The 21,980-nt window shown below is 42.1% G+C and overlaps 1 protein-coding gene across 5 annotated transcripts in view; it reads right to left on the bottom strand.

The window, feature by feature from the left end:
- DNMBP (dynamin binding protein) overlaps window positions 1-21,980 on the bottom strand; it is a 120,448-nt gene that overhangs the window by 46,922 nt on the left and 51,546 nt on the right. For all 5 annotated transcript variants that reach the window (XM_035026996.1, XM_035026978.1, XM_035026970.1 and 2 more), the window contains exons 2-4: window positions 16,446-16,600; window positions 14,390-14,512; window positions 1,047-3,053 (exon numbers count right to left, since the gene is read on the bottom strand). In XM_035026996.1, the coding sequence (XP_034882887.1) occupies window positions 1,047-3,053; window positions 14,390-14,512; window positions 16,446-16,590 (2,275 nt within the window). In that variant the 5' untranslated portion in view covers window positions 16,591-16,600. The remainder of the gene's footprint in view (window positions 1-1,046; window positions 3,054-14,389; window positions 14,513-16,445; window positions 16,601-21,980) is intronic.

The following is a 21,980-nucleotide window of genomic DNA, read 5'->3' on the forward strand; positions in this document are numbered from 1 at the left end:
TCCTGTAGGCCCTGCATCCACAGATCAGTCTGTGGCGTGCTTTCTTTTCTGACGACACGTGGGCTCGCAGCTCTCTGGCACACCTGCCCAAAGTGACACGGCCGTGTTGGCCTTGGGCCCTAGTCTGCTGTTGCCTTGCTTTCTGCCTTTTTCCTCTAGAAATTATTTCTCATGGGAGTTTGGTGAAGACGAACAAAGTCCCCTGAAGCTGGTCGCTCCTCAAGTATGGGACAGAATTAGAATTTCTGAACGTGCAAGGTGGGAAGCAGTCAACAGTAGTAGTTAAAAACCGGAGCTCCCAGCTCCCTCAGGTAAGCTACTCCATCTCTACAAATCTTATCTGCGTCATCTATCAAGCAGCCATGTGAATTATCCCAGTGTGTGTAGGGTGGCTGGGAAGATAATCTGTGCAAGCAAATGGTACCAAGTCCTTATTACAAACAAGTTAATAATTGTTAGCTCTTTACTATTGCAACCTGGTCCTTCGGGTGTCTGGGTGGTTCAGTCGGCTAAGCGTCTGCCTTCGGCTCAGGTCATAATCCCAGGGCCTTGGGCTAGAGCCCCGCGTTGGGCTCCCTGTTTAGCAGGGAGTCTGCTTCTCCCTCTGCTTCTCCCCCTGGCTTGTGCTCTCTCTCTCTCACTCTCTCTCTCAAATAAATAAAATCTCTAACAAAACCTAGTCCTTAAACCACAAAGATGTCAGATGTGGTTTTTCTCATGAATCTTAGCCTGGCAGTCTTTAGTCCTTACTAGAGGCCAGTTATGGAGATCATTGTATTCAGGGACTTCCCACCTGCAGGCCTGCTATGGATGCTTTAGCATAACAGGACGGATAAATGTCCATGAGGTTTGAGCTGCTCTATCTGGTCACAGGATGTATCGAGACAGAGCAGTCGAATTGTGGTGACAAGGTAAGAAATGAGGTAATGAAAAAGCAAATCAGTCTTTGTCAAAGATGGTAACATCTCCCTTAAAAACATGGGGAGGCCATTACATGGACTGGTGGATGTCAAGAAACGCGTATCTATTATTTCCCCGTCACTTACCTCTGAGTTGCTGGAGTTCCATATTCAAACTTTCAATGTTGCTCTCATAGAACTCAAGATCCTCGAGGGTCTCTTCCCTTAATGATTCATCCTGCTTTTCCTCCAGCATTAAGTCTAGCTCTTCTTGAGCCCTGCTACCCACATCCAAGTCCTGTTCCATTTCCTGAACCCTCACCAATACTAAGGGACACTGGGAAGTCTGGTCCAAAGTCTGGTCCACACTCTCAGGGCCCTCCTTCTCCGGCGTCTCACAGCTCAGACGGGTACAGGTTAGGAGCCTGGGGGATCCTGGAGTCCCCCGATGCTGTGCCGAGGGAGGCAGGGGAGCGGGGCGAGAGGGTCGCATCGTCAAGGGCGGTTCAGGTTTCAGGTTCTGGTCAAGAAGCACGTGGGGAGAAGCGGATGCTGGAGTACAGGGACGCGGTGGCGGGGGCCTTAGGGCCTTCCTCCTCTCAGGCAGCTCCTGCTGGCTGGTTAGCTTTGAGGAACCTCGGACAATGTCCTTCTCCGAGTTAAAGTCCATGATTGAAAAGTGGCGCAAAATTTTATCTGGTTCTAGGCCAGGCCCTGACAAGCTCTTTTCAAACTCTATCAGCTGTTGTGTCAACTTTGAATCCAGGTCAGTGTTGCCTTCTCCGTGTAAAAGTGCCATGGCTTCGGCTGCAAACACCTTGTCTTGCAGACCAGGCCTCATGTCTGATCCCTCTGGTGCAGAACAAAAGCTGGAGACGTTTGCTTTGGGCATGTGGTGCTTTATAGCACATCTTGCCACGCCCTGGAGCAGAGAGCTCAACTGGCTGGGTGTGACTACCCGAGGGCCTAGAAGACAGGAGCCACCGTGAGGAGGCAGCCCTGGCTTCTGAAGGGTTTTTGGTGGAGAGGACATTCCTCTGGGAGGTAGGCTGGAGTTGTCTTTAGTCCTTGCTTCAAAGGGAAGAGGGCCAGCGTACTGCTCTGAGCTTCGGTGGCCCCCTCCTGCTGTAGAGTAATATTGGTGTTTCTGCAGTCTGGGAGGAAAAGGTACCTGAGGTTGGGAAGAAACCCCATTGACTATCTCTGAAGGATCCTCTGCAGAAGAGTCTTTGGCAAGAGGCTGTTCGTGCCCCAGGCCTGGGCTTCTTGGGGCACCCCCTGAGAGGCCTTCATCCCAATGAGAGTTTTTGTTTACTTCATACTCAGAAGTCAGATGCTCCAGGGGAGAAGCAGATGTCTCAGAAATAACACAGTTGGACTTCTCTGCTTTATACTCAGGAGACTCGGGTTTTCTTCCCTCCACCACCAAGAAGTTCTCTGAACAACCCAAAGAAGGGTCAGGGATCTCAGTAGGGCTGCTTTCCTGTGGAGGATCCATGGTCTCCTCTGCTCTTGTTTTAGAAAATAGCTTTACAAATCGGTAAGGAAAGATGCCTGTCCTGCCCTTCAGTGATCCTTCTAGCCACCCATCTTCCAGCGTTCCCAGAATTCGGATTTTATCGCCTACCTCAAAATCCAACTCATTCGGCTCCAGGGCCTGGAATCTGTAGAGGGCAATTCCATAAGTCCCCGGCTGCTCCTCATCCTCTTCCGGCCCCCTCTCGTCTTCTCCTGCAGGGATCTCTTCTTCACCATTAATAACGCAGTCGTCATGATTTCCAGAACTTACCAACTCATCCACAGTCCTCAGGGGCCCCAAAAGCTCTACAAAACCTTCGGGAAAAATGCCTCTTCGACCCTCTAATTCCCCTTCAAACCAGCCTGGCTCAGGAACTCCAATAATGGTAATCACATCCCCTTCTCTGAAGTCCAGCTCCTCGTCCAGCTGGGCCGAAAGCCCCATCAGCGCCCGCGCTTGTCCCATTGAGTACTCAGGAATCTGGAGCGAGGTGCTCTGTGGGCACCAGCAACGACTCTGTGAGGAGAGGCAGAGCTCCCGAACACACGACGACGGGAAGCAGCCCCGGGCACCCCAGCAGCTTCGGCCCTGCAGCCAGCCGGCCGTGGGGGCACCATCGAGAATCACTAGGTCACCTAAAGAAAGACAAGCAAAGACAACGACCTGAGTCATCACTCCAAAAGAACACTGCCATAACTAATAGTGCAACTCATCGTTTTAAACATCTATCAGATTCAGGGAAATATAACTCTGGAGTTTTAAGGGCATAATACTTCTGACAATTTAGCGAATTTCGACAATTTAGTGACAACACAGTGCACAGTCCTGTAAACCAGTGCTTTTCAACATGTGGTGCGTGGAATCCTGGGGGAGCTCCAAGATCCTTTCAGAGACTCTGTGAAGTCCAAACTATATTTTCTTCAGAGACTTTATATATTTCAGTTAAAACAAAATATCACAGTCGATTGAATATAAATACAGATATGAGCATTTAGCTTCCTTCTATTAAAGCAAATATTTTTTAAAGATTTTATTTATTTGAGATGGAGAGCAAGAGCAGGGGCAGAGGGAGAAGACGTGGGACTTGATCCTAGGACCCTGAGATCATGACCTGAGCTGAAGGCAAACAATTGACCAACTGAACCACCCAGGTGCCCCTATTAAAGCAAATATTAAAGAGATTTGCAAAAATGTAAACCAATGATATTCTTCCTACTAAATTTTTTTGTTTAGAAAATTACTTTTCATTAAAAATATGCTATTTATGTGGGCGCATGGGTGGCTCAGTTGGTTGGGCGACTGCCTTAGGCTCAGGTCATGATCCTGGAGTCCCAGGATCGAGTCCTGCATCGGGCTCCCTGCTCAGCAGGGGGTCTGCTTCTCCCTCTGACCCTCCCCCCTCTCATGCTCTCTCTCTCTCTCATTCTCTCTCAAATAAATAAAATCTTTAAAAAACTATGCTATTTACGTTAATATATAACAGGTTTTAAAAAATGAATTGATAAATATTTTTTAAATTTCTGTTTTAACAGCAGATATTGCAAATATCAATAGACTCACGTAAGCAAGAGCTCTTTAGGGTTTCAATAACTTTTAAGAGTATAAAGGGCTCCTGGGACCAAAAAAGTTTGAAAAATGCCACTATAAACAATGTTCTTACAGTTTGTGTCATTGGATTAGTTTATAAATGATAAAGAATATATACATGTCCATTATAATCCTTTGAACAGATGCATCCGATCTCTCACACTAACTTTTATTCAACATCAAATACAGAACAATGAAAGAAGTCTTCAGGAATGGTTTCTTTCTTTAAAGATGTATTTATTTATTTATTTGAGAGAGAGAGAGAGTGAGCGTGCATGAGCGAGAGGGGCAGAGGGAGAGGGAGGGACTCTCAAGCAGACTCCACAATGAGCTAGGAGCCCGGATCAGGGCTCGATCCCACAACCCTGAGATCAGGAGGACGCTCAACCAACCGTGCCACCCAGGCAACCCCTCAGGAATGGTTTCTTTGTTGGAGGTACAGGGTGTGGGCAACAAGCTTTTCATTTACTTCCTCCAGAGGCCTTTTTGAACTATCCTTACCCTGACAATACATTATATCGAAATCTTAAGTGTGTTCTAGCAATCAGTACTTTTGTGGGGGTTTTTTAAGATTTTATTTATTTATTTGAGAGAGAGAGAGAGCATGTGTACCCGCACAAGTTGGGGGGGAAGGGTAGAGGGAGAGGAAGAAGCAGATTCCCCACTGAGCAGGGGGCCCAGCTTGGGGCTGGATCCCAGGACCTGGGGATCATGACCTGAGCGGAAAACAGATGCTTAACCAACTGAGCCACCCAGGCGCCCCAGTACTTTTGTTTTGGAAAATAGTTCCAATATCGATGTTTCAGGTTAACCTGACAAAATATAAGCTGAACAGTTAGCATATGTCTTACTGTTGAAGAAGGTGAGGTAAAGAAAGGATAGGGCACAGTGATTCTGGAAAAAAATCAAGTTAAAATTCAGTCTTAGAAGATTTGTCCCAACTTAAAGAATTACTCTATAGTTCTGTACTACATTGTTTTATAACAAACTCTTAATTATCTGATAATGAACTGTTCGTTTTGTGGATTATCAGTTTCAACCTTTTTTAAACTTCCCTCTTACTTGACACCTAGTCAACTTTACTTTCATCAGCAGAGGTAATCAAGGAACGCAACCAGCCTAAGTAAAATAAGAGCAGGACAGCAAAGCACCTAAGTCATGTAAGTCATTTTATAGTCAAGCATATTTTGAAACTGGATTATCTTTTAGGTATCAGCTTGCATGCTCTTGATTAACAAATTAACAAATAGATTAACAAATTGAGTCTGTCCTATCTTCCCACCAAGTGAATTACATATTCCTCAATGGCAGGTACCACTTCTCTTTTGTATTTCGTGAATCGAATACAATGCCTTTTGCATAGCAAGAATTCAATGTCCATTTGATAAAGACAATGATTCTCCAACTCCAACTCCCAAATAAATTAATTATATCTTCCCTCCAAAACTCGCTTCAAGCTGCTAGCTTCCCTTTTCTCTCTAATATCCTCTTACAAGCCTTTTTAAAAAAAATATTTTATTTATTTCAGCGCAAACGAGTGAGAGAATGAGACAGTAAGAGAGAGAGAGAGCAAGCAAGCATGAGCAGGGGGTAAGGGGAAAGGGAGAAGCAGACTCCCACTGAGCAGGGAGCCCAACACAGGGCTCATCCCAGGACTCCAGAGATCATGACCTTGAGCCAAAGCCTGACACTTAACCAATTGAGCCACCCAGGCACTCCTCCTTCTAATATCTTCTTGCAGAAATTATTTCCCCTCATTACTCGTTCTTGCTACCACCCTAGTCCAACAATCATCATCTCACTCTCTTAAACCTTGCCCCAGACTTTGTCTCTTCCAGTCTCCTCCCAATGATTCATGCCAAACTAATGTGATAAATGTACCAATTTTACCATATCCCTCCCCTGCTCAAACTTTTCTCTCGAGGCATGAAGGCGTCTTCCTACTCCCATAGAATTCTTCTCTAAAAATCCTATTCTTATTAACTAAAGTAGATTTTTTTTAAAAAGTTTGCTCCGGACACTCTCTAAAGAGGTTTAATTACTCAACTACCAAAAGACTATTTTTATGTTTTTACCTCAGTGCAACCTGGCATCTACTGCCAGTCATACGCCCTCCCCAACGGCTACCCCAGCCAGCCAATATTATCTCACCTATGAGACCCTATTTCACACAAGGGCACTTTCATTAGCTCCTATACAAGTCTGTCTATCTGAAACCCTAGCATACTTTTCTAAAGGACGTTAGAAACCCACATTCACCTTGGCCATCTGTAGCCTACTAACGAAATGATTATTTCATCACTCATTTTGACACTTGTATTTTCACCGACTACACAGCACCTAACGTAAGCTTTTGCGCTTGGTGGTAGGCACCCTATTCATTTTCACTGATTTGATATGTTTTACTTAGAAATTCTTGAGAAACAGGGTCTTGGCCCTCTATTTCTATATTTCTTTCATTTATGATTCAATATCCACTGGTTGGAACTTGGGGTCCTGAGAATGTTACAAATTATTTTTTCCCCCACTAATTCTAAAGCTCTTCCATCAGAACCCCAGAGGGCACTAACTGAAGACAGGTTATTGTCCAGGCACAATAGGCCTTTTGGGGAAGAAGAAGAACAAAAGCTGGCCACAACTCCCACTCCACTGGCTTGGGAATGAACAGGATTCCCTAATGCTGCAGAATGACAATGTTTTCCTTGCTTTGCCAGATCTCCAGGAAACCCTTATCACAGGGCTTGCTTTTCCTATTTTCAGCTGGGTGACTGTTTTGATAAGCTTTATTACCTGGCAGACTGTCGCTCTGTTGGCTACTTCTATGTAAAAAAGGTAAACTTTTTATAAATCACAGTTTAGATCCTGAAAACACTTTAGAGATAATTTTGCTCAACACCTTTATTTTGTTGCTGGTACTGAGTTTTTTGCATGAGTCTCTTGTTTTCATCAGAGAGTCGTGCCCCTGTTCCCCTGGCATCCCAGGTGATTCCTGAGGAACGAAGGCTACCTAGTGGTCATTTCCAGACTTCGGAAACAATATGAGCAACTGCTGGAAGAGAGTGCCCAGATTTCGCAAACGGGAAAACAGGAAGTGTGGTGATCCTTAGGGTCAAGCTGAGGCTTCCACTCGTGCACAGTTAATCCCAGCTGCCCAGCTGCCTGCTTCTTCTGCTTGGATTTTTTTCTTTGAGCAAGAGATGCATTTAGGTATACGATGGTAAGAACAAATGCAAGTCTTCTTAGAATCTGAATATAAGTAATCTGACTCTGCAGTATTAGGTCCCCCGCTGAATCGCAATGCCCAGGAAGACTATGTGCTTTATGCAGACTGACCACACATGTTACTGAGATTTCCATGAGCCACGTCAGAACCTTACCCTCATAGGTCACACACATGGCATCACAGACTTATGGCATGGGTGCTATATCATTCATCAGGTTATTTGTAAATAAATTTCTCCAAAAAGTTAAAAATAGAACTACCCAATGATCCAGTAATTGCACTATTGGGGTATTTATCCCCAAAATACAAAAACATTAATTCAAAGGGATGCATGCTTATTGCAGCATTATTTACAATAGCCAAATTATGGAAGCAGCCCATGTGTCCATTCATAGATGAATGGATAAAGATCTAATACACACACACACACACACAATGGAATATTATCCAGATTGAATAAAAAAAGAATGAAACCTTGCCATTTGCAACAACATGGATGGAGCTAGAGAGTATAATGCTAAGTGAAATAAGGCAGTCAGAGAAAGACAAATACCATATGATCTCACTCATATGTGGAATTTAAGAAATAAAACAAACGAGGGGCTCATTTGGTTGAGCATCAGCCTTCGGCTCAGGTCATGATCTCAGGGTCCTGGGATTGAGCCCTGAGCTGGTCTCCATGCTTCTCCCTCTCCTTCTGTCCTTCCCCCCTACCCGTGCTCACTCTCTCTCTCAGATAAATAAATGAATAAATAAAATCTTTAAAAACAAAAAGAAATAAACGAGCAAAATTTTAAAAAGAGAGAGAAACAAACCAAGTAGTAGACTCTTAACTGTAGAGAACAAGCTGATGGTTCCCAGAGGGGAGGGGGGTCGGGGGGATGGGTGAAATAGGAGATGGGGATTAAGAGCACACTTATGAGGCGCACTGAGTAATGTATAGCCTTGTTGAATCACTATATTATATTCCTGAAATTAATATAACACTGTATGTTAACTATCAAACATTAATGCTTTCAGAGAAAAGCTGTACAATAATAAATGAAAGACAAAGATTTTGTTTCTAAAAAGAAACTATACCAACATTAAAATTAAAAACTTAATTTAAAAAATTACAAAAAATTTATCAATTCATTTTTTATTGGTCTTTTTGAGAGTGGGAGGTGGCCTAGAAACAAAGTTATAGGCATTCTGTGTTATGTGAGGCAATTATTAGTGGTATTTCATCATTCCCACTAATTTTCTTCTCTCCTCTTTCTCTGTATTTTCCTTGTCACACTCTCATTTTTGTTTTTTGTTCCCCCCCTCTTTTTTTTCCTCCCTCTGTTTATTTTTAAGACAGTCAGTGGCCCTGGCCACCTGCATTGATCCTTCTAAGAGAAAACCTTTCCTCTTTTAAAAAATTTTTCTATTTGAGTTGACACACAATGTTACATTAATTTCAAGAGTCCAACAGAGTGATTCCACTTCTGTACACGTTATGCTATGGTCACCACAAGCACAGCTACCATCTGTCAGCATACACAATGATTCCAGTACCACTGGCTCCATTCCTCATGCTGGGCCTTTTATCCCTGTGGCTTCCTCATTCCATAGCTGGAAGCCTGCACCTCCCACTCCCTTCATGTATGTTGCCCATCCTTCCACGCCCCCCCTCCACCCTTCTGGCAATCACCACTTTGTTCTCTGTATTTATAGGCCTGATTCTGCTTTTTTTGTTTTCGTTTATTCATTTGCTTTTTTGGATTCCACATATGAGTGAACTCATCTGGTATTTATCTTTCACAGTCTGACTTATTTTACTTAGCATAATACTCTCTAGGTCTATCCACGTTGTCACAAAAGGCACAGTCTCATTCTTTCTGAGAGCTGCGTAAGATTCCATTGTACATATTTACCACATGTTCCTTATCCATTTCTCTATCAGTAGACACTTAGGTTGCTTCCATATCTTGGCTATTGTAAATAATGCTGTAATAAACATACAGGTGCACATATCTTTTCAAATTAGTGTTTTCAGGTTTTTTTTAAAAAAGATTTTATTTATTTTAGAGAGAGAGAGCACACCCATGTGCGTGTACATGGGGGAAGGAGAGAGGGAGAGAGAGCGGGGGAGAGAGAATATTCCAAGCAGACTCCACAAGGAGTGCAGAACCCAACTTGGGGCTCAATCCCATGACCCTGAGATCATGACATGCACCGAAACCAAGAGCCTGACATTCAATCTACTGAGCCACCCAGGTACCCCAGTGTTTTCATTTCCTTTAGGTAAATTATTGAAATTACTGGGTCATATGGTATCTTCCTTCCTTCTTTCCTTCCACTCTTTCTCTCTTTCTTTCTCTCTTATTTATTTTGAGAGAGCACGTGTGTGCACCTGAGTGGGGTGGTGAGCAGAGGGAGAAGGAAAGAGAGAACCTTAAGCAGGCTCCAGGCCCAGTGTGGAACCCAGCCCATCTCACAACCCTGAGATCAAGACCTAAGCCATACAAGAGTCAGAGACTTAACCGAGTGAGCCACCCAGGCGCCCCTATTTTTAATTTTTTGAGGACCTTTCATACTATTTTCCACAGTAGCTGTACCAATTTACATTCCCACCAACAGTGTACAAGAGTTCCTTTTTTTCTACATCCTCGCCAAGACTTGTTATTTCTTGTTTTTGGTTTTTGTTTTTTTATTTTAGCCATTCTGACAGATATAAGGTGATATCTCATTGTGGTTTTGATCTGCATTTCCCTAATAATGTTGAGCATCTTTCCATGTGTCTGTTGGAACTACATCAAAATAAAAAGCTTTTGCACAGCGAATGAAACCATCAACAAAATAAAAAGTTACTGAATGGGAGAAGATATTTGCAAATAATAGTTCCAATAAGGGGTTAATATCCAAAATATATAAAGAACTTCTACAACCCAACACCAAAAAAACAAACAATCTGATTAAAACCTGGGCAGAGGGTCTGAAAAGACGTTTTCCCAAAGAAGACATACAAAGACAGCCTTGTCTCTGAGTTTAAATATAACTTAAAAGACAGGAAACAGTCCAAAACAATTGGACAGCTTTGTGGAAAGGAGAAAGAGTGACACCTGCTGGAAGGACTACTGGTGATTCCAATTCCAGATAGAATCTCCCTGGAAGAATGTCCACACACACAAACCTTCCCATGAAGATCAAGAAACCAGACCCCCCAAAGCACATCTATGAAGTCCAGGAATCCCAGGTTAAGAATAATAAAGATAGCTCATCTTTACTGCATGCTTACCGTGTGCCAGATGCCATACGTGTATGACCTCATTCAGTCCTCACAACTACCTGAGTTAGGTATTACTATCCTACTGAGGTGGAGAGAATGCAAGTAACTAGCCTAAGGTCACAGCGACTAAGTTGTGGAGTTGGATTTAAATCTAGGTCCCTCTCTGTAGTTTGCTGAGTAGTGGAGGGGGAAGGCTTAAGAGTAGTTTCAACAATAACTGGGAAGGCTTCTTCTTTTTTTAAATAACAATGGAATTGGCATAACTGGGAATGAAGATAAAACTCGGAACCAAGATAGAGAAGATGGAGTGTATGTAGAAGGGCTGTTAAAAATGTAAAACTTGGTTGCATTATTTGTGGAGGCTCAAACTTGTGAAGGTTCAATACCATACTTTTTCCATTTGTTCTGCATTTTGATTCTGAAAAGAAAGCTGGCTTTGCCCATTTCTTATGAAAAAAACTTGTTGTAAATCCAGTTGTCTAATGGGATCTATATGAAGTTAGCTATGTCTGTATGCCCTTCTCCCACAAAATACTGTATAACTAGTGTGCTTGTAGTAGTTTACTCCACCATCTTTGTAAGCTAATGTCATTGAGAGTCACCCATTTATATCTTAATTTTTAATCATGTCAGTTCTTGAATGGGTATCTCCTTAGCCTGCTGATTTCTTTTTCTTTCTAAAGAAAGTGGGTGGAAAAATTTAGACATTTGTTTACAATAAAAAGAATTCATTTAATAAAAATAAAAAATAAATCTAGAGCCCTCAGAATTCTTACCCCCTAAGCTATACTGCCTGCTCTAAATATATCTAAATACATATATTTCTTTAATAATATAATTTTACAATTAAAATATATCATTTTTTCAGGGCGCCTGGGTGGCTCCATCGGTTAAGCATCTGCCTTCGGCTCAGGTCATGATCCCAGGGTCCTGGGATTGAGCCCTGCATCGGGCTCCCTGCTCAGCAGGGAGTCTGCTTCTCCCTCTGTCCCTCCCCCTTGCTCGTGGTGTCTCTCTCTCTCTCAAATAAATAAATATTTAAAAAATAATTTAACCCCAAGGATATTTTTGAAAGGTAAGTAGGTAACAATTAACTAAAGGCAGCATGGTAAAACAAAACAGGTCTCAAACATCATCCCACATGCTCTTGAGGTTTTCAAATCCCCTCCTGACATATTAAATCACCAAAAGTTTTATTTACACAGAACGGGAGAAGCTTCACTACTATACTGAAGGTACTAAGGAGAGAGAAAGAAACAACAGGATTAACAGTACTAGAAGACAGGGGTAGAGGAACGTATGCTAGTCATGAGCTGGGACACTGACCTAATGGGAAAAACAATTTTCAGTCTAAGAAGTAGAAGGGCCATTCCAAGCACTAGACTTGAAAATCAGAAAGCGCAGACTCAAGTCTACTACATGTGGTATAAAACAATACTTTCATTTTTACTGATTGTGTTCCCAACTAGTAACATTATTATCTATTAATATGGACTGTCACGTACAGAAAACTAGAGAAGTTAATATCATTTCTGTGTCTCATGCTAAACTTCCCAGAAAAAGACAAATTGCAGAGGTACATCTAACTTCCCCATTCTCAAAGCCTTATGTGTTCAAATCAAAAGACACAGAGCTGAAAGAGGTGTGAGAAGCACAGAAGGAAAGAGAGCTGAATAGTCTCCACTTACTGGCAGGAGAGCATCAGGGAAGAGAACAAGATCAAACCACTGACAGTTAGCATACCTCTTTCTAGTCGCTTCCTACGTATCGCCTCTGCTGCATCCTCTTCCTTTGCTTAAAAACTAGTGAAGATAACATCTACAGATTCCAGGACCCAGCCTGAGCTTGAGTCAGTCTCAAGCTCAAGAGTCAGGAGGCTCATGGGTGAAAGGTCCATGCTTTTTGGTCTTTCTGAGAAATCTAGTTGGTGGGCCTGGGATTGCTGATGTGAATTTTAACTTCAAAGCAAGTTCAGAACAACCCATGAGACCAGTGTTCCCAGGGAAGGCATTTAGCAGAAAATCTCTCTTTTTAGTATCTAAGACTTGACAATACAAGATACAATTATGAAGCAAAAAACGCTAATTCCAGAAGCCACATTCTCAGATTCCCCAAACGTCGTAGACATAATGCATATTCCTACAGAGTATTTTCTTATGCCCACTATTTGCTCCAGGAACCAGGTACAGGAAAGGACAAATCCATGCCACCCAAGTCCTCTGCCTAGCTCTGATGGAAGCCACTGTGCTCTGCGGCCTTTTCCCCACTCCCTCTGGTCTGACATGAACTACAGCCCCCCCAGGGGGAGGGCTCTGAGTAGGGACAGATCAAAGTTCCCTGCTAGAACATCTTCATCTATTTCTCCCTTCCTTCCCAACACTGATTAACGAGGAAGTGTTCAGAAAAGAGGTAGAGGGTCAGTGTAAAGTGAAGTGCAAGAAACTCTCAAAATAGATTTTGAGGATGAAGATCCAAATCCAATATCCCTTCTTCTCCCCCACTACGGGTTAGGGAAGTAGGCTAGGCTCTTCTGTTTCTCCACCTCTGCTCTGTCTCTCTCATATGTGGCTTAAGAAATTAAGCCTATCCCTTGACAGCCATACTCATAAGAACAAGTAACAATTACATGCCCAATAAATTCTACCATTTTGCTGGCTGTCCTCACATCACACTGATCATAAACATCAGTTTGTGGAATACTACTGGTTTTTGTGCTTATGCAGAAATGCGTGGACTTAAGTATATTTGGTGAAAAATGGTTTATCGTCCGTCTTTAGAAGTTCATATGTCTATCAGAGTGAAGTGAGAAATACTTGGAATGTCACTGGGACATGGCTAAGACTATTCACTTTAAACCACTTCCTTTTAAACTGGTTCTGATGAGAACTTTAAGGTAACATTACCTAATGGCAGGGAGTCAAATGGGGCTGTTTTATATTTATCTCTTAATCACCATACCAACAATTCCTCCTTGACTCTCACACATTTATAGTAATGTTGCTAGCAAAGTCGTATCAGTTTAAGGGAAAAAAAGATAAATGTAGTCTGAAGTGTGGCTACAATATGGGGCAGGGGAAAGAGAATGCTGGGCTTATACTCAATCAGGTGACATGACTTTACTTTCTGAGGCCAAAAGTTCTCACCTGCAGGTAACATTCCTTGAATCTCATTTTCATTATTTCTTAAAGGCAGTTAATAATATCTACTTTGCTACCTCCCAAAACTGTGGTGAGGCTCAGATGAGAATGTATCTGTGAGAAAATGCTATGCAAATTATAAAATGATATGCAAATTATAAAATGATATGCAAATTATAAAATGATATGCAAATTATAAAATGCTATGCAAATATAAGGCATTATTATTGTCAGCACAATCTTGCTAGTACTCACCAGAGGTTAGCCACTTTTAAAAATTAAAAAAAAAAAGACCTAATTGTCAAAATGTAACAACTCCACTAATTCTATTTTTCTTATTTTTTTATTTTTTTTAGAGAGAGAGAGAGAAAGAGTGAGCAAGTGGGGAGGGGCAGAGGGAAAGAGAGAGACCGAAGCAGACTCCCCACTGAGCATGGAGCCCAACGTGGGGCTCCATCTCACAACCCTGAGATCATGATAGGAGCCGAAATCAAGGGTCAAATGCTTAACTAAGCCACCCAGGCGCCCCAACTAATCTTATTTTAAACAGTCTACTCTTGGGGCGCCTGGGTGGCTCAGTCGGTTAGGTGTCTGCCTTCAGCTCAGGTCATGATCTCAGGGTCCTGGGATCGAGCCCTGCATCGAGCCTGCTCCTCCCTCTGCCTGCCGCTCCCCCTGCTCGTGCTCATTCTCTATCAAATAAATAAATAATAAATAAATAAATAATCTTTTAAAAAAATTAAACAGTCTACTCTTGAATGGCCAACTTACCTCGATGGAGGGGAAGACTGTTCAATTCTTGGGATGTAAATTCACAGACACAGACAAACAGCCTCTCTCCTGCTTTTAGACTGGGAATGGTCACAGTTTCCACAAAACTGCTGGGGAACTGCCCTGAAACGAAAGCAAACATTTCTAATACTGGAATCTCATTTTCCGTCTGTGTCCCAGGACAAAATCGCTTTTTTTTCTGAGCCCATTTACAGACACTGAATTGAAAACCGAGTACTCATAATTGGAGAATCTACTATAGAAAAAGTACAGTGCACAAAATTTAACGCATGCAGAGCACAGAGAATGCAATTCGATCTAATTAGCGTTAATTGGGGGCCACTCTACACAGGGCGCAGTGCAGAGGGAAAAACAGGTAAGACAGTCTTGGCCCTCAAAGATCTTAAAATCTAATTCAGGCATAAGCAATAATTCCATTCGGAAATCTAGTGACACAATGGAGGTGCACAAATTGCTGCAGAAGGTAGAGAAGGTAGAAAGTCTTTCAGGAAGAACATGAAAATTTTTACGAGAAAGCTTGCATTTGAGTCCGGAGATGGGTAGGGTTTTAATAGACAGTAGTAGATAGACAGGGCCTGTCGGTTGGAAAGCACCAGGAAGTAGATCCCACCTTCTAGATGTCTCTTGTATCCTCCACTTATCTCCAGACCCACCACCTGGTCCAAGCCAGCAGCATGTCTTACCTGGGTTATGGCAACAACCTCCCAGTAGGCCTCCCTGCCCCTGGCTCTGCCCTTTCCTATCATTTCCCAGTCCGCAGTAGCGAGCTTTCTCAACTACACATCGGATGTATAAAGCACGTGTATTCTTACCCCATTCTGTAACTCCTTACCATGGCAGCCTCTGTCCCCCGCGATCCAGCTCCTTCTACTCTGCCCAGCACATTCTGCCCCCTCAACCTTTCACACGCATGCCACGCTCAACTCTTCTCAGAGCCTCCATGTTGTCAGCCCAGGACCTTTGGACAAGCAATTCTGTCTATCCTCTTCGCCTTTCCAACTCTTATTCATCATTTTTGTCTTAGCTGAGCTATCATTTCTACTGGGAAATAATCTATTATTGCCCAAATGTGGGTAAGTGTCAACAGAGTCTGTTCGAAGGACTATATAACTCCAGCTCAGACTTACATAAATATATGTAAGTCAAGGACTGGATTTAACACAGGTGCACAGTGTGGGGGAAAAACTTCCACCCTTCCCTAGGCTAATGAATGAAAGAAACGGGTGCTAACATAGACTTTAAAGACTAGGGTGCCTGGGTGGCTCAGTTGGTTAAGCGACTGCCTTCAGCTCAGGTCGTGATCCTGGAGTGTCTGGATCGAATCCCATATCGGGTTCTCTGCTCGGCGGGGAGTCTGCTTCTCCCTCTGACCCTCCCCCCTCTCATGTACTCTCTCTCATTCTCGCTCTCTCAAATAAATAAATAAAATCTTTAAAAAACAAAACAAAACATAGACTTTAAAGGCTAAAAGAAAGGAAACTGCCAAGGGCAGCTGCAGCTTTAATACTGATTTGGACTGACCACGGATCTGGGAAGGAGTGAACAGGATGCATCATGCTCTCTTGAAAAGAGTGGAAGAAAGGGTAGAAAATGTTTGAGGAAGACAGCCAGAGAAAACATGGGGGAGACTGACTTAAGTTCCATAAATCAGAAATAAAGACTGGTAGTGAAAAGTAAAGGCAAACAACAGGGTTCTGAATAAAGAAGTAACATGTATTTTCAGAAGGAAAGCAATGACGCTGAGCACAAAGGATAAAGACCCAGGGAGGGGAGGTAAATATGTGAACAGACAACTGGGCTGGGGACAGCTGGTATCAAACCATCTTAACCTTTGGAAGGAACCCATAAGGAGAGATGGAACGATAACAAACATTCTCTCCTCACTGGTAGAAACCACAGTAAAGATGTAACAAAAAAAACACAAAGGATTCTGAAGTTTATGGACTTGGGCTTCCCATTTAACCTTTATTTTTAATATGGAAAGAAGGGAGGGCTTGTGGTCTATTTTGTATCCGAGGAATTAGGAGCCTCTTACCTGTAACATCCTCTTTCTTTCCTAGAAGCCAAAATTCATCCACCACTGCCAACACCTCAATGACGTCTCCCACGAAGAGCGGTAGTTCTTCGGACACACTAGGGCAGAAGTCAAAGATGGCTCGAACCACTGAACCAGCCTCCATGTTTTACGACCTGGAAAGACAGGTCAAAAGAAATTGGAAAGTGTAACTATTTAACCTATTGGAATATAGGTCCATATCTTGAGAATGATAAAGCTTAAGATAGACACTTAGAATCACGTCAAAGCTAAGCAAGTAAGAAGTTTGTACTTTATACTTTAAAGAAATTAAGGTACTATCTCGCAAAAACAATAGTTTCCTCATACATTTTTCATTTGATTCTCAAGGCAATTCTGGAATTGGGGGGAAAAAAGTGACCTTTACCTATGAGCGACAGAAAAGGTACAAAGTTGGGAAATGCAGATTTCTCAATATGCCTGAAGAGGGCAATAAGGAAAAATTAACATTTTTCAAGTACAGGCAATATGGTACTTTTAAGATGTGGTATTTAAAAAGCAGGGATTTTAAATATGGCATTTCATTTATTTCCCCAGAACTATCTTAAAGATTAGGATACTTATGCTCAGCAAGTTGGAAAACTTAATTTGTCTAAGATCATAGAGTTCATAACAGCAGGACCAGGATTCAGGCCCAGGGCAGCCTGACTCCTACCTACTGGAAAAAAAAAAAAAAAAAGGAATGTGGGATCACACCTCAAAGGCAGAGATTTAAAACATACTGAAAAGTAAAAATCCATGAAAAGAACAAGAAAGGATGTTATAAAAATGACACCTCCAGACAAGATCTGGTACATACACCACACCAGACCAAGAATGTGTTTTCAGCTCAAAGACACCCATGGCCCAGGCTTGCATAGTATCCTCACAGTTATGGAGTCTGTGCTGTGCTAAGTTGATGTGTCTCTTACCTTGATATGTGTGCCTGGGGAGCCTAAGTACGTGTTTAAGCCACAGAAAGGGAGGAACTAGGGGCACCTGGGTGGCTCAGTCGTTAAGCCTCTGCCTTCGGCTCAGGTCGTGATCCCAGGGTCCTGGGATCGAGCCCCACATCGGGCTCCCTGCTCCGCGGGAAGCCTGCTTCTCCCTCTCCCACTCCCCCTGCTTGTGTTCCCTCTCTCGCTATGTCTCTCTCTGTCAAATAAATAAATAAAATCTTTTAAAAAAAAAAATGAATAAAAAAAGGGGGGAGGAACTAGCGGGCATGTGCTCACCTGTAACCAATCAGCCACGATTAGCAGCCTCTCTCCCTAGGTCTTTCGAGTGGAGAAGCTGAAACTCTCCAGAGTGTCCAGGCCTCAAGTCTATTCTCCTTTATTTACCTCTAGTATCTATCTGGTGTTGTTAGCGATGAGGATTCTAACTTTCATCTCACATATAACTATGATGATATCAAAAAGCGCTAAAAAGAAAAACAAACCATGGTTATAGCTCCATTGAGTTTATTATCTAAGAAAACAGTAATGTGGACAAACATGTTAGGCATATGATGAATAACCGAATATATTAATGTGGGGTACCTTTAAGATTTTAATGGATCATGCAACCCAGTTCAACACTGCATATGTAATGTGTACTGTTGAGTAAAATTTGCTTATCTTTGTGTTACTGGAACTTTTTTCTATAATGAGATGACTTGGGTGCACAGTGGAAAAGAGAAGTGGCCAGTAACATTCCCCACATCCTCTGCGCTTTCCTACCATGTATTTTCTTTAAGTAAAAAGTCTAATTATAATCACATGCTGAGAAGGCAGCTTAATGTGAATGCAAAGTAACCAGATGTCTGGAGTCAGAGACCAAGGTTCAAACGCCAGCTGCACTGTTTATTAGTTATTTCACCTTGGACATACTCCTTAAACTCTCTGGGTTAGTTTCCTGTTCAGAAAAATGGGGATAATTATACATTCATATTCATCATCAAGAGGATTATGATATTGATCAAAATAATTACAACAATGCCTAGTATTTCCTGAGCACTTACTATGTGCCACGCACTGTTCTACGTACTTCCTCCATTGAGTCCTCACAACAATCCTATCGTGTATTATTGGTTTCCATTTTGCAGATGTGGACACAGGCTCAGAGAAGTGATGTAATCTGTGCAAGGTCACGCAGTAAGTCAGAGATGGAACGGAAATGGAAACACAGATCTGTCCCCAAAGAGACAAGATGCTGCTGGTGTGAAAGCACCTAGCATGGGGCTGGTACAGGAGGTGCTCATAAATGCTAGCGGTTATTAAATAGTATTTCCATAATCAGCTACAAGCTCAAGTCTGTCTCACTGATACATCATCACCAGAGAAAGTGCTATTTCAAGTACAGAAACACCACAGAATTGACCATTTCAACATGTCAAAACCTGGTTTAGCTTTGACCACGTTTAAAACTAGACACATTATATACCTCTCTGCCTTCTGCAATGGGAAGACACTGAACCTAATTTATTCCTTGACTGATGGATGCAAGTTCATTATTAAGACCACACATTACTATACCATGAAGTGATGCATAACACCAGGACTGTATAACTTTTGGGTCTTTCTGCTATCAGTTATCTCCTCGGTCAGCTTTTCTACCCTCTTTCTAGATTGCTGTTTGTTCTCTGCTGGGGAGAGAAGACCACACAGACGCCGCCCAAGTTATTAGAAGTTCCCAGATACATAAAAAGTAAACAAGCTCCTAAGGAAACGCTAACAAACTCTTCTGTGGTGGTAAACTACATGTGTTAGAGTTTTTCAACAGTTATTTTTCATGTGCTCTGAGGCCCCTTTCTTATTTTCTGGCTGTCCTCCAAATGGCTGACGTTGCCAGATGTCAGATTTCCATGTAAGGGTGGTGTCATACATTTTTTTTTAAACAAGCATAATATTTTGCAAACCTTTTAGCCATCCACATATTATTAACACAACTCAAGGCTGGGCCATGGTGGATATTATTATCCTCCTTCTAGTACATGTTCTCAAATTCCATCTCACTCTCAGACTAAATATATTACCTCATTATCTGAAATGTTAAAGAAAGAATTAGCATAAGATCTCTAGGATGTGAGAGAGAGACCCTATTACACTGAGAAGTGAACTCTGTGATGTGAAAGAGTTAAAGCTTCTCCCTGAGAACCTTTCTGCCGCACCAGAACATGACTCAGAAGCAGAGGAGGGTCTGGCTCAATGAATACTTTTACTGACTGACCTCCTACCCTGTGGGAAGGAGTGCGTAATTGCTGAGGAACATCCTGCAAGGGTGCTGGAGTCCGAGCCTGGCTCAAGTGCAGGATTCGTGTGTGTGTGTGTGTGTGTGTGTGTGTGTGTGTGTCCAGAACGGAGATCTTTGTGTCCTCTGTTTTACGTGGAATATCATGAATTTCATCTCCGTCTTCTCTGCCCTGGATACCCTGTGAGAAGCAACTGTTATTGTTCCTGTCTGGGCCATTTTAGAGGCGTGGACAGATATTTTGAAACTTAAACATAAATAGCTTATATAAGCTGTTCCACCAATTCCAGATGGAAGGCAAAAGAACTGCAGAGGAAATCAGAGAAAGCAGAGGAAAGGGCTGCCCATAGAGCAGGATGTCAGGGACCTCAGGGAAGTCCGCTGTGAAAACACCATCTTCTTCTCTCGCTGGTGAATGCCCGCGTTTCCATTCTGCATTTGAGATAGAAAGGTCCTTAATTCTTCAAACTCTTTTAGAACATAGAACCCTATGAGGGAAGAGATTTTTGTGTTTTGCTCACCAGTCTAGAGCAGTGCTCAACACATAACATGCTTTTGAAGTTTTAGTGAGTAAATCATTTACCAAGCTTTAGAAAAATATACGAAACTGTTCATATCAAAATCTCTACTTCCACGTATCTAAAACGAAATTAACCATCTCTTCTCCACAAACAATTTGACCTTTCAGCTTGTGTAATAGTGTCCTATAAGTCTTCCAGATCAAATACTCCCGTGGGCTTCTTCATTCTCTACGGCTGACAGTACACGAATAGCAACAGCTACCATTTGAGAATCTACTGTGTGCCAGACACTGGGCTAGAAGCTTGAATCACGGCTGCACTGCAAGGTAGAAGACAAGGCTCTAGAGCCAGGGTGCCCGGGTTCAAATCCCAGTGCCACCCCTGGGCGGTATATCTAAACTCTCTAGCGAACACACAGCTTAGCCAGGACCAGAATTCAGGTCTGTTTGACTCCAGTGCCCATGTGTTTTGTTTTGTTTTGTTTTGTTTTCCTGCAAGCATCACTTCTCTTAAACCTCACTGGGTTCTTCCTTTGAAATCTTTTTTTTTTTTTTTTAATTTTATTTATTTGCGAGAGAGAGAATGAGAGCATGAGAGGGAGGAGGGTCAGAGGGAGAAGCAGACTCCCCGCTGAGCAGGGAGCCCGATGCAGGACTCGATCCTGGGACTCCAGGATCATGACCTGAGCTGAAGGCAGTCGCTTAACCAACTGAGCCACCCAGGCGCCCTCTTCCTTTGAAATCTTCTAGACTTCCATTTTCTTCTCTTCGGTTCTCCATTTTCTTATAAAAATTTTCCAACAGTGAAGTTGAAAGAATTTCACATCCACCATCTAGATTCTACCATTCACATCTTACTGCAGTTACTTTATCACATCTCATCTCTCTTTATCCATTTATCAATCCATGTTACTTTTTGACACATTGCAAATATATTTTTTTTATTTTTGATGCATTCATTTCAAAATAAACCACAGACTTTCCCCTCCAGCACTTTGGCATATAGATCTTAACAAGGGTCATTATCCGTTTACATTTTGTTGTTGTTGTTTTTAAGTCATTTTCCTCTTTTCTCAGCCAAAGATACAATTTATTTCTCCCCACTAATCTGTCAATGAACTTAGTTAATCTTTTAAACTGTTGATTTTTACATATTGTTCAGTTGCTTAAAAATTCACAAGGTCTTCCTGTTTTCTATAATTCATTCACATACTTAACAAATATTTATCAAGCCCAATGGACTCAGTCAAATTCCCATGCAGACTTAACCCGCTATTCTTCAAATATTTATTCTCTAATCCTGTTGGTGGCTGACAGGAGCATTCAACTCTCCTCTATTGTCCTAAATAGCTCAGCTCCTATTCCAAAGTATCTACCCTACCTAGTGAAAAATAAAGACCTGCAGATAACTTAGCCATTAATCTCAGAAGGAGATATGCAAGCTTATCTTTCAGTTAGAGGAAAAAAAGAGAGACAGAGAGATTCTTAAATCTACAGTGACATTTTTTAGTGACTCAAGGATATTTTAACACTTTCTATCAACTAATTATCTGTGACAGCTACCTCTTAATCCAGTTGTACTCCCATGATGTACCAAAGAACATTCAAGATACAGTTCCTGCCCCCAAGAAGCTTAGCTTAGTCCCCACCATTTTCCCAAAACATGTTCTCGCAAATAAAATCTTTTTTAAAAAATTAAATCTTGCTATTTGCCACGACATGGATAGAGCTAGACAGTATTATGCTAAGTGAAATAAGTCAGTCAG

This window comes from Mirounga leonina, unplaced genomic scaffold (assembly GCF_011800145.1).
Source record: "Mirounga leonina isolate KUSES-001 unplaced genomic scaffold, KU_Mleo_1.0 Mir_114, whole genome shotgun sequence".
Lineage (NCBI taxonomy): Eukaryota > Metazoa > Chordata > Mammalia > Carnivora > Phocidae > Mirounga > Mirounga leonina.